This window comes from Chiroxiphia lanceolata, chromosome 22, assembly GCF_009829145.1.
Source record: "Chiroxiphia lanceolata isolate bChiLan1 chromosome 22, bChiLan1.pri, whole genome shotgun sequence".
Classification (NCBI taxonomy): Eukaryota; Metazoa; Chordata; class Aves; order Passeriformes; family Pipridae; genus Chiroxiphia; species Chiroxiphia lanceolata.
In genome coordinates, this window is record NC_045658.1 from 4282588 (window position 1) to 4294838 (window position 12251).

The 12251-nt window shown below is 49.0% G+C and overlaps 2 protein-coding genes across 5 annotated transcripts in view; both read right to left on the reverse strand.

Moving 5' to 3' along the window:
• Positions 1-223: 223 nt before the first annotated feature.
• LOC116797618 (forkhead box protein D4-like) lies at positions 224-883 on the reverse strand. The gene is made up of 2 exons (XM_032709319.1): positions 517-883; positions 224-375 (listed from the first exon to the last, which is right to left on the reverse strand). Exons 1-2 carry the CDS (start codon positions 881-883, stop codon positions 224-226), a joined length of 519 nt encoding a protein of 172 aa, XP_032565210.1.
• A 1385-nt stretch (positions 884-2268) lies between these two features.
• The window catches only part of TMEM201 (transmembrane protein 201), a 29106-nt gene continuing 19123 nt past the window's right edge, over positions 2269-12251 (reverse strand). For all 4 annotated transcript variants that reach the window (XM_032708965.1, XM_032708964.1, XM_032708967.1 and 1 more), the window contains exons 7-11: positions 10622-10839; positions 8742-8813; positions 7498-7788; positions 6879-7010; positions 2269-6437 (exon numbers count right to left, since the gene is read on the reverse strand). In XM_032708965.1, the coding sequence (XP_032564856.1) occupies positions 6340-6437; positions 6879-7010; positions 7498-7788; positions 8742-8813; positions 10622-10839 (811 nt within the window). In that variant the 3' untranslated portion in view covers positions 2269-6339. The remainder of the gene's footprint in view (positions 6438-6878; positions 7011-7497; positions 7789-8741; positions 8814-10621; positions 10840-12251) is intronic.

Here is a 12251-nt window from a genome sequence, read left to right on the forward strand (position 1 = left end):
CCCCAAATCCAAACCGATGCAGTAGAGAAGCGCAATTCATCCTCCTCGGGGCTCAGAGGACCGAGACAGGGGGAGCATCCCAGTCACCGCAACTGGCACTTCTCACACGGCGATTCCCGGGCGGTTTGAAATCGCTTTCTCAGGAATCCGGCGGGTTTCAAACGCTTTTTCGGGAACCCAGCGGCGATGCAGCAGCGCCCCGAGCCCGGCCGGGGTGGGGGTTTCACTTGAAGGAGGGCGACATCCTGGCGCCCAGCTCGCGGGGCATCCCCGCATCCAGCGGCCAGGCGGGGAAGCCCTGCGGCGGCCCCAGGAGCCCGGCGGGGGCCCAGCCGGGCAGCTCCGGGTAGAGGCACCCGCGGGGCAGCGCCAGCGCTGCCCAGGGCCCGTGCGAGCAGCCTGCGGGGACCGGGGGCACCGCGACGGGCGGCGGCGGGGACCAGGGCGCGGCGGGCAGCGGGGCGGGCGGCGGCGAGGATGAGGATGATGATGATGATGATGATGGTGCAGGCGGGCGGCGGAAGCGGCGGCGGCGCCGGCGGTAATCGCCCTCCGGGAACATGTCGTGGAAAGCGGGATCCAGCACCCAGTCGCCGCCGCGGCTGCCGCGCCGGGGCAGGCGTCGGAAGCAGGAGTTGAGGCTGAGGTTGTGGCGGACGCTGTTCTGCCAGCCCGGCGAGCAGCCGCGGTAGTAGGGGAAGCGCTCGGCGATGAAGGCGTAGATGCCTCTCAGCGGGAGCCGCTGCTCGGGGCTGGCGCGGATGGCCATGGCGATCAGCGCCACGTAGGTGTAGGGAGGCTTCTGCGGCTCGCCCGGGTCGGTGCCCGACATCGCCGGGTCGGTGCCCGCCGCCCGCAGCTCGCCGGGGTCCGCCTCGCCCATGGCCCCACTGCGCTGCGGCCCCGCGCTGCCGCCCTAAAACCCTCTCCCCCCGTGTCCCCTCCCACCCCTCGGCCCGGCCCGGCCCGCTCCGGGAAGTTCGGGGGCGCGGCGGGGTCAGGACGGCGCGTTGGCTCCACAAACCCAAACACCGAGGAGCGAGACACAGCCAGCGACCGCGGGGCGGCCCCGGGCAAAGGCAGCCCCGGCAAAGCTCGGAGCTTGGGGGGCAAAAATCCCCGCAGTAAAAGCGGCCAAATCCACCATTTCTTGCCGTTCCGGCGGGTCCGGGTACCTGGCTGCACACCCGCTCCTTACAGGTGCCAACACCCCCCCGGGGAAGGGCCGCTCGGGGGTCCCTGCAGGCACCGGGAGGAGGATGGAGGAGCAGAGCTCTGCTGCAGCAACCCCGATTCCACCGGTGCTGCATCCGTGCAAGTCACTAAATCCTTCAGAATACATCCCTATGCACAGAATTATTAGTGGGCCGATGCCAGTTATTTAATTAAAATAAACCCTCCTTTAAAAACTACTTCTTTGATCACCCTTAATTAATTAAAAACTCACAAAAGTGTCTCAATTTAAAAAAAAAATCCGGAAGGGTTTTTGGAAGGAATCAGTCCCTCTTTTCCAAAAGTTGTACAGGGCTAAGAAACAGAAGGAAAAAAAATCGATGACTATCAGGCTGCTGTTCCCATTTACAAAAACTACCAACACTAGTGGCTCATATTTTAAAAATACTGCACAGGTATTTGAACAGAAAACTTCTACTGGGCTGGATGGAAATATTTAAATAGCTAAGAATGAAACATCCCTACTGGTTATAACAAATCTGCCAACAGCAGAAGGGAGCTATGATGGAGCAGAGAAAAGATTCAGCAGCGTGGCCACAGTGGTTGTTTTTCTGCCCTGTGTAATGCAAAAGCAATTAAACACCACAGCACCCTGGAAATAAAAACAGGCTGCAGCATCAAACAGGTCTCCAACACTGAAAGAACAGAGGTGAAAGGAAAAGTGCCTGAGAAGTGCATCCCTTCCTACCCAGCAAAACACAGAACTTCTCCAGGTATTTAAAGATACAGAGAATACACGGCCAGGTCTTGAAACAAATTAGCAGCCCGTTTTAACAATCTAAACATGAGTCATAAAAGTATAAATGGAGGAAAATGACAGCCTTTGAAACCTGTGTTCAGAAAGCCTATGTCTAAAAGCTTATACCACCTGTCCCTTAACATACATTTCAAAATAAAAACATAAATTTAAGACCATGCAATAATACATAAAACACTCCCAGTCACCATCTCACAGAACAAAAAAAAAAAAATCCCTGAAGTGTCAAATGAACACAAAAGTATGGTGTGCATATAACTGGACCACACACACTAAGGTGAAAACTTATCCATTTTTATTTTTTAAAGAAAAATATTCTTCTTTAAACACAAAGCATGAACTAAAAACCTCTGAGGAACAGCTTCTCCTTCCTTGGAGCACGTTTAACTAAACTGTACAGTGATAGAGCTCCCCAAAGAAGTATACACACATAACATACAGTCTTTCTTTCACAGGAAATAAGGTTTAGGACTTGAAATTGTCCTGCTCACCCTCTCTAGATACCCATTCAATCCAAAAGTACTCTGTACCTTACTCCCACCACAGGACACAGTGATGATAATTTCTGGATGCAAAAAAGAAAAAAAAAAGTGTTGGCCAAATTGGCCCTTTCTAACCTTTTAACAAATGTCTGTGAGAGAGGTTAAGACCATTGTTATTTCCAGGAATGGTGCTTGGAAGAAAAAATATAGCAGCATCCACAGGCAACACAAGCCCTTCATTCCAGCTGCCCTGTTGTAAGGAACCCAGCCAGCTCAGCAGTGTCTTACAGGTATCCCCATCACCCAAGAAAACAGAGTGGGAATCCAACATTCACAGGTTGGATCTGTTGCTTGAACAAACAGCCTAAAATTCAGTGAATCTGGCCTACATATGCCAGTTCCCCCCCACCCACCCCAGAGTGACCAATTTATAGTCTAAAATTTTATGTAAAAAGGTAAACAACTCGTTCTACCAACTCCCTCTATCCCATCAAATAGATACGGGCACAATATTTGTCACATCTGCCAAACTACCCAGACTGTGGAACTGGAACCAAACTCTAACATCCAAATTTTTTCTAAGTCGGAACAGCAAAATCATCTACAGTATCTGCAAGGTCTCAGAACATGCCTAACAAGCCCATATGCAAAGAAAAAGTACCTGGGCATTTCCAATGGAAGGTAGGAAATGGAAAAGGTCTGGAAACAGAGCTCACTTATACTCCACCTGATCATTAACTGTTGGTATTATTAAGTAATGCTCACATCTTTATCACACCACTTTGTAAAGATCTTTTTTCCATTCCACTCCAACAATTTTTGCTGTAGGAAAAAATATTAGAAAAATAAAATCTCCCCCCTGACCAACACTGTATGAAGATCAACAACATCAGTCACGAAGACTTTTACAGGGGGACCAGATCAACTTTTGTTTCCTCCAAACCAGCTTCATATAGAAAAGAGCAGCGAGATAGACACAGTATCTACGAGCTAGATTAAGGCCAACAATATAGAGACAAACACGGGCTCAGGTCTTTTGAAATGAAGAAACCCTCCAGATGTTTTTATACAGCTGCACACACACACACACACACACACACACACACACACACACACACACACTCGTGGATTCTTCAAGCAAAGGCTTCACAACTGTGGGAGCACCACTGGAGAGTGTTCTAGCACCAGAATGAAAAACTTGGTTGTCTTCCCTCTTCAGCAATAAAATCCAAAGTCTTTATATTGCTTTGGACAAGGTCACCAAACACCCCTCCAGGAACAGTTTCAGATGCAGAAGTGCAGTGACAGATCAGAGTGTTCCTGTTCTGGAATAGGGGTGGGAAGAGGAGTGTTGAGAGGCTGCAGCTCTTGGTTGCTGGAAAGGAGGAGAAGGTTTCTATTGCAATCTGGTCGAGACCGAGAGCAACTTGGATCCAGGTGGGTGTGATGGTAAAACCCAGAGCAGGCTGGGAGGCGAAGGTGGGAAGTTTGCATATGTGGAGTCACAGTGCACATCTGTTGGTGTGACAAAGACAAGCACAGCCACAGCATTTCCTGGCAGCTTGTCTCTGTACAGGAGGCCCCTCAGGTAGGACAAGGATCCGTGAATGAGATGTCACACACTACACCAGGACATCACGAAACCCAAACAGCAGAGGTTTAAATAGAAGCTTGAAAGTTGGTCTGCTAGCATCTTGCCTATACACATGCTCAAGTGAGCCTGCAGAAGTCTATAAAAGGGGACAAAGATCTTTTTACAGCAAGGTTATGGGTCCAGTTTGGCTACAAGGAACAATTCATGCAAGTTACAATAGAATCCATCATCAGCCCACAGCACATCTTCCTGCTGCAGGTCTGTCCTGGCTCCAGGGCTTTGTGTGGGAGGTGCTGCAGCTCCCGGAGGGGGCTGGGAGAGATGCAGAGTCAGGAGTGGCATCTCCTCAGCCTCTCAGATCAGCACGTGTGGGTGAGTCTGTGCTCCAACTGTGCCAGGCAGAGCAGGAGGAGCAGATCTCCCTGCAGGCAGGGTGGGAGCAGCAGCTGGAAGTGGGCTGCTGAAACTATGCAGGGAGACCCGGAAAAGACAAAGAGAGACTTAAATTTTTCAGCGCTTGAATCAGCAGCAGTAAAGCCCCATTGAAGCTGTCATATGCATGCTGATGAGAGTCTGGCTATGACTCCAATGATGTACTAAGTGAGGCTGTGGTGGGGACTTGATCAAAACACAAAAGAAAAAAACTGAGGAGAAAGGAAGGTGTGAATTCCAGGTTCAGAGCAGAGAATGGTCAGCACTGATACACTTTGTTCTCTGCACATGCAAGAGCACAAGAGAGGGAACAGCAGCAAACTGAAAGGGAGGAAAAGACACAGTAAGCCCAACACTAATTCAAGATGCAAACACGGGACAGTGGGGTGGGGGAGAGAAATTTGAGGTAAAGGAGCCCAAAGAAAGAGACAATAGAAAAACTCTTAGTAGAGCAAGTCCTGCTTCCAGAAATACACAGCTAATGCCAGCCAGTTCTCTTTTCACCAGGTATTCTTGACACACTGGTAAATCTTCTCTTTGCACTTGGTATTTATACATCAAAACATGAAGACATTTTTTTTTCCCCTAGGATGCACTAAATGATTTTGAGTGTTCTGCACAATACTCTAAATGGCCCCTGAATTCCGAGCAACGCTGAAGACTCACCCAAAAGCAGAAATGCCAAATGACAAACTGCTTTTAGAAATCAAGGGTTACTTCCCCTGGGTTATAAACAAAGAATCTATCCAGAAGGCTGAACTGTACAGGTTTGGCATTTTTCACGAGAGCACCTGGGCATTTAACTAAGAAATATCTGAAACAGTTACTCAGCAAATCCCAGACTGAGGCATCAGGTTTGTGGATAGATGTGTACAATCAGACAGCCCCTCACCCACCTCTGACAGAACAGGTGTGTGCGATTTACAGCAAGAACAAGCTCTGCCACCCACTGCTGCAGTGAAAACACCAGCAGAGCTGGGAGCTGAAGCCCTTTGACTGGGGTGCAAATCACAGCGGGATCCTTTCTTCTTACAGACTTCACTGGAACAGAATTAATGCCTCCTGGGTAAAGCAAAGCACATCCTCGTTCTGCTGCAGCCCCCCCAGGATGTCTGTGTGGGGGCTGTGCAGCACAGTGTGGCTGCAGGCATGGACAGACAGCAGGACAGAACCAGCATGACCAGAAGGAGAACTGGTCAAAGTGGCCTCAGGGCCAGGTCCAGGTGGAAGAACATGGAAATCTAAGATGCAAGAACATGACAGAGCAGCCAAGGTCACCCACGTGCTTAGGCAAGCTTAAGGCAACTAAAGAAAATTCACTGATAGTTTAGAGGAGAGTGCCAAAGGGAAGAGAGAAGAGGAACCAGCGAGCAGAGACTGAGGATGCTGCTACAGTAGCCAAAGCCCAGCACCAGCTACTAAGCCATCCCTCTTCTTCAGCTCATTTGCTCTAATTCTCCTCATTTTACCAGCACCATCAGCACGAGGTCAATATGTCAGAAAGAAGAGCTGGGATAGGTTCCTAAAAACGTAGCTCACGCATTTTCAGGCTTGTGTCTCAGGTCAGTTCTTTTGAAATAAAAGTGTGTGGGCCGTTTAACAGGCCTCCTGCTTTGAACTGGAGCTTTCTGCCACCTCCAGGGGCAATCCTGGGATATGTTCTACCTGGAAGTGATGGCAGCAGCTACCCAGGTTCCTTGTCGTGAGTGTTGGGTGTACAGTAGTTCTTTAAAAACCAGCATGCACCAGTGGCATGGCCATTAGACATGAAGCCATGGTTGAATTCTTGTTGTCTCCTCAGGACCAGGTGGACCCAGGAGGACAGGGAGTGTTGGCCCAGATCAGCGCAGGCTCCGGTAGACGTAGGCTGACGTGAACACAGCGTTGAGGGTCAGGCTCACAGCCAGCAGGCCCCGGAGAGCAGAGGTACCAAAGTGACCTTAGAGGAGGGGGACACAGGGAAAAAAGGGAATAGCAGAAAGAGGTATTAAAGAACTGATGAGAACAGTGAACACAGGCTGTACTGCTTCTCTCTCTTTGACCAGTGTTTTCACCATAAGCAGAAGTTACTGAAGGACTTTTCCTGTCAGGGAAGATTCCTCTGCTCTCTTTGGCTCTATTTTCAATCTCATCACTGTTCTTGACACCTGCATCCCCACCCCTTTTCCTGTCTCAGTTTAGCACTCTGTCACTGCTCTTCAGACAGTCCAAAGAACAGGAACAGCCTTGTTAAGGTCTTAGAATAGCAGGCACGAGTTCCATTTTGCTACTACTTGTTTATTTGATCTGAAGATCAGGTCACTGCAGCACAGGAAAGATCTCAGTTACCCTCACAAAAATGCTCACACATGCACGAAACACTCACATGACTTGCACTTACCTCTCCAGCCTGCCAAATCCTCCCCTTTGGTGGTTGTGTCTACCACACAGGTAGATGAGTGTGATGAGTGATCCTCCTTTTTGATGGAATTATCACTGCAAATACTCCCTCCTTCCATAGCAGATCTCATTTCTGCAAGGAGACAGGAAAATTCAAAAGGCACTAATAGAAGCCAAAAGTAGCAAAAGCTACCAGATTACAGCTAGACTTGAGTAATGGATGGTTGCCTGGTAAAATTATGAAAGGACTGAGGACAGGAACTGGAAGCAAAAGGCAAATTTCAGTGCTGTGCAGCAGAACTGCCTGCACGTGTCTCATACACTGCCCAGAGCAGCACCACCTCCCCCATGGCTAAAGGAGCTCTCCAAGCCAGGGTAAAGGCAGTGGCAGCAGCATTCCTGGGGCACCACCAGGGAGAAAAGGACATCTGCCTGGGCAGCCAAGAGGCTCCTCAGGCCAGTGGATTCTGAAGGGAGTTTGGTAGCCCACCACCACCACCACATGGGTTTCTCTTGAAGGTTTCTCATCTAATGGTGGCCTAGATGTTGCAGGGCTGTGCTTGCAAGCCAACTCCTCCCTCCCAGTGCCCTCCCAGGAGTGCAGGAGGCTGCCAGCATACCGGGCATTCCCCGCTCACTGAGGCTCTTCCTCGGGAAGCTGGACAGCTCGGGGGCAAAGATGTTGCTGTCTGAGTGGGTGTGCTCCTCTGAGCTGGTTGGGGTGAGCAGGGCCTCATTCTGGGATGGGAACAGCAGCAGCTTCTGTCCTTTCAGGTTCAGGCGGGCAGGGCTGATGAGGGGCCGGCGGAACCGCAGGGAGCCCGAGCTGGAAGTCACAGATCCGGCCACGGATGGTGCTGGGGAGGGGATGCGGGAGGGAGCACAGCTGCCAGACAGCAGGGAGAAGTGCTCTGAAATGGAGACATCCCCAGAGGGGAAACCATGAGATTATCACCCAAATACAACAGGCACAGTTTTCTTTATCAGTTCTACAGGAAAAAGGAACGGGAGTTGCAAACGTCCAACGTATCTTGTATTGAAATTCCTTATTTGAGTTCCCACACTGAGAAACACGGAGAAACCTGAGATGAGCTCAGCTGGTCAGAGCATGGTGCTGATAACAACAAGGCTGTGGGTTTGATCCTTGTATGGGCCATTCACTTAAGAGCTGGACTTTCTGATCCTTGTGGGTTCCTTCCAACTCAGAGCATCCTGTGGAATTCCACGTGCACTTTAGTACACTCAGGAATGGCTCAGGAATCGGGTTATCAGGAGCCTGGTGAGCTTTCTCTTTGCTCCCTTGTGTCCATCCAGGAGAGCTTCCATTACACATTCTGCAGGTAAATGGATTGCTCTGGTATGTCCTTCAGAGGCTGTTGGGAAGGTGCACAGGGATGTGAGGAGGTTTGCACAACTGGCCCAGGCTGTCACTGCATTTCCAGCAGCAAAACCAGTCAAGGGATCCATCTGGGTCAGAGGGGCAACACATAGATCATGGGGACATGGGAGCAAAAGGGCAGAGCAGCCAGGGCAGCCAAATTAACAGTTCCTGGGGCTGGGAAAGCACAATAAAAAAGCTGCCCTAGGAACAATTGAAGTCTCCTATCAAAGCAGGCTCAACTCAGCTTTAAGCAGGGAAGGGCTCCTTGTTCTGTGAGCTCTCCCAGGGAGAAGGACATCCAACACAAACAGCACCTGATTTTAATGCAATCCCACTCAGCTGGGGCTCTCCCTGCAGCATTTCTAACAGCACAATTGACATTTTCACTGGGATGTGAGCAGGGAGGAAAGAATTCAGCCATGTGCTTCAAGCCACTCACTGCAAATCCTGCAGAGAGTTGGCCTGGCAGGCCCAGTGCAGTACCTGATGTCGGAGATTCCTTGGACTGAGAGGACTGTGAGGCAGGTCGACTTCCACTGAACAAGTAGCCAGAATCTAAAAGCAAAAATGAAACAATTTGAAGGCAGCTGGCTCAGCTGCTGGAGGTCTGTCCTTCAGAAATGCAACTGCATCGTCTCACAAGGGGACGGGTGGGAAATGCAGGTAGGAAAAATGTCCCTGTTTTCCTGGGTTGGCTCTATGGCAGCAGCAGAATAATCCACTTCTCCCAGCTGCAGCAGAACAGATCCGTCCAGGCTCTAAATTACACATCCCTCCCCAAAATATCTGAAGCAGCACATTTGCCAGTGGACTCTGGTACTGCAGAACTGGCTTATAATGATTTATCTCATGTTGCACAGGAGTAGATGACAAACATGAACACAGTTTAGTTGTGAAGGTTATAACAGAAGGATGGGGCAGCTTCCAAAGGTGGTGACTTCTTCACCTGCTCCTAGCAAAGCTGCTACATGACTTCTAAATACAGCATCAAATTCAGATTATCTGCCCTGTGACTATATCACAGCCTGGTTTGCCACTACTTAAAAAGGAAGAAGGTGAAGATATGGTTATATCCTTTCCTTATGAGAAGATGAATGCTGAGATGAATTCCCATCTAACTGACAGGTTTATTATGGCATGGTAGCCATACTAAATGAAAATAAAAATAAATAAAAGCAAAGACAGGGAAAAAACCCAAACCATGAAAAGTTCCTGTCAGGCAGAAGTGCTACAAACAAACCATGGCAGCTTAAATAAATTGTTTTTCTTAGGTACTTGATTTACAGAACTATTGGCAAACAGCTTTGGAAGTTGAAAACCTTAATGTTTGCAAAAACCCTTCAGCCCCAACAGCCTGTTTTCTCCAGACTGTCTAGCTTTGCACCTCAGTAAATAAAACCTAGACACCCATCCCAGCTATCTGGAGCACTTGCACCTGCCCTTCCAGGGCACTCAGGGAGCTGGGAGGGTTCAGGCTGTGCCAAAAGCTGCCACACTGCTGGAAGGTTTGTGTGGCTGGTCTTTGTCCTGCTCTTATTAGATCTGGCAAAACTGCTGGCAGGGTGAGTTAGAGAAATGTGGAATGAACTACAAAATCCCTGCAGGACTGCAATGCTGTCCTAGAAAACTGCCACATTTTGGCCTCTGACTTTCTGGCAATCAGTTAGAGACACAGTAAAGCTTGGCTTTCCTTGCATGGAGAAGTGCATTGGAACACTATTGCCCATCTGTTGGGTTCGAGCACAGCAGAACAGAGGGGTTACTGAGTTACTGGGAGAGAGGCTTTCCTTAGGCCTATAAATCTTCCCTGGATCACACAAAGCCCTTAAAAACGGGAGGAAATGGGGTCCCTAAAACAGTTTCAATAGTGTTGCTAATGCAAATCAACTCCAGACCGAGGGCAGGGCCTGCCTTCACCTCTGCTCCTTCAGCTGGAGCAAGAGAAGCAAAGTAACAGAGCAGCTCGAAGGGAGGGATGGCTCCTGCCAGATCAGTTATCCCAGTGCTCCAATCCCTTCTCAAGCTGCTCTTCTCCATTCCCATGTCTAACTGCCCCTTCTGCCTCTTTCCCACACATAACCTTGTGGATTGTGTCATCCTGACACAAATGCCTGGAGAAGCCCCTGGATTTCAGTTAACCTGCAGCGGGCAAGCGCTCAGGGAGGCTTTTGCTTCCCCAGGATGGCAATGGCCTGCTGTGCAATAATGCCAAACCCCAAATTCCTAATGCTGGAGACTCCTCTGTGCCACAGGAGCAGCCATCTCTAAACAGGACTGTGAGGTGTGGATGCCTCACAGCCCATTTCCTTCTGACTGCACCACTCCACTGCCTTTCCCACTGGGAGAGTTTCCTGCCCACTCACCTGCCCTGGCCAAGGAGGGGATGGTCCCCAGTGACAGGGCCCTGTTGAGACGTCCAGGGAGGGAGGATGAAGAAGTTCTGCGTGGGGACCTGAAGAGCTGTTGGTTTGTCAGGTGGAGGAGACTGGGTGGTGTTGGGACAAAGAGAGACGTGGCAGGTGAAGGGAAGGCTGTCCCAGCGCCGTTGGGAAAGAGAGTCATGGAATCCCCAGAGAGGTACCTGCAAAGGACACACGACAGACATTTAGCAAGGAGAAGTTTCAGTCACTGCCTCTCTCAGTTGTAGTTGCATGAACACTTGCTTTGTTACCAGCTTTGGACTGACTTTTCAGTGCAGGAGTGCAAGATGCAGAACGCTGAAGAGTTCACAGGAATGTTCCCACACTTTGAAGCTGGGAAAGGAAGAACTGCTCAGCCTGACTCGAATTACTGTGCACCGACCTGTCCCACAGTACAGGGTGGAAAAGGTGGTGGAACAGTTTAGGAACTCAGGTGCAAATAGGCACAGTACCTTGGATCTCTCCCTGGATGAGAAAATTACCTAGAGACATCAGAATGCTTTAAAAAATCCAGGTACACAGAGCACATCTTATGTCTGCTATGTGCACATGCCAACTGCATGTTTAGACATGTCATGGTTGTGGGAAGCAAGTAGTTATGTACTATTTTTTTTGTCCTTAGAAAGCAGAATTAACATCTTACCTCTGATGTCAGCATAGAGAAAAGGATTTTTAGTGGCTACCTGGACGAAGATTTCAGCACAAGAGCTCTGTTTTAAAACCAACATTCAGACCTCCTTAACACATTTGCCTTTATTTATACTTCTGTCAGGTAATAAAGACTCACTACCTTCATTTTACAGATGGGAAAATCCTAAAGTGAGGCCTAAACCACTACATTTAGTTTCTCTGCCCCAAGTATGTACTAGCACAGCTGCTCCAGGGAGCTGTGCCCCTGCAGCACACACTCCAGGAAGTGTCTGGCTCCTAGTGCCTAAAACCCAGTCTCTGTTACAGCACCTGGAAAGAATTTAAATTGGAAATAATAATGGCAATTGTATTTCTAGGTCTGCGAGTTGTTTTCAATGGGTTCTTTCCAAGTGAAAGAGGGGGAGCTGCAGAACAGAGCGAGCAGGCTGAGAACACAAGAGGAGAGAGAACAGACAAAACATACCTGTACCAGTTGTTGATTTTTGAGTGCTGCAGACATAAACTGACCTCTATTCTCTGGTAAAATAACTGTATGAGAGGACTTTGTATTCTAATTGTTTTCACTGCTTGTACTACCACACTCAGTTACTATATGCAAACAAACTATGCAATTAATTTCCGACCCCCATCTCATCACCTAACTTTGCAGTGGTTTGAAATTTAAAAATCAACCTGAGCTGAACAATCTGTTAAAAACTTACTGCTATTTTTACCTGCTTTCTATTCCTCCTTGCAATCATGTACTGATCTTAGCCTATGTGTACAGTTTAGTTGACTACATCACCTCAGAAACGAGGAGTCAGCTTTGGAGCCTCACTTGTGTCCTCAAACCATCCAAATGAGTATTCCACAAAGGTTGCAGTGCTGAAAGTATGGCAATTTTGTACTGTTTTTAACAGTGGAATGAAAATGCAAGAAAGTA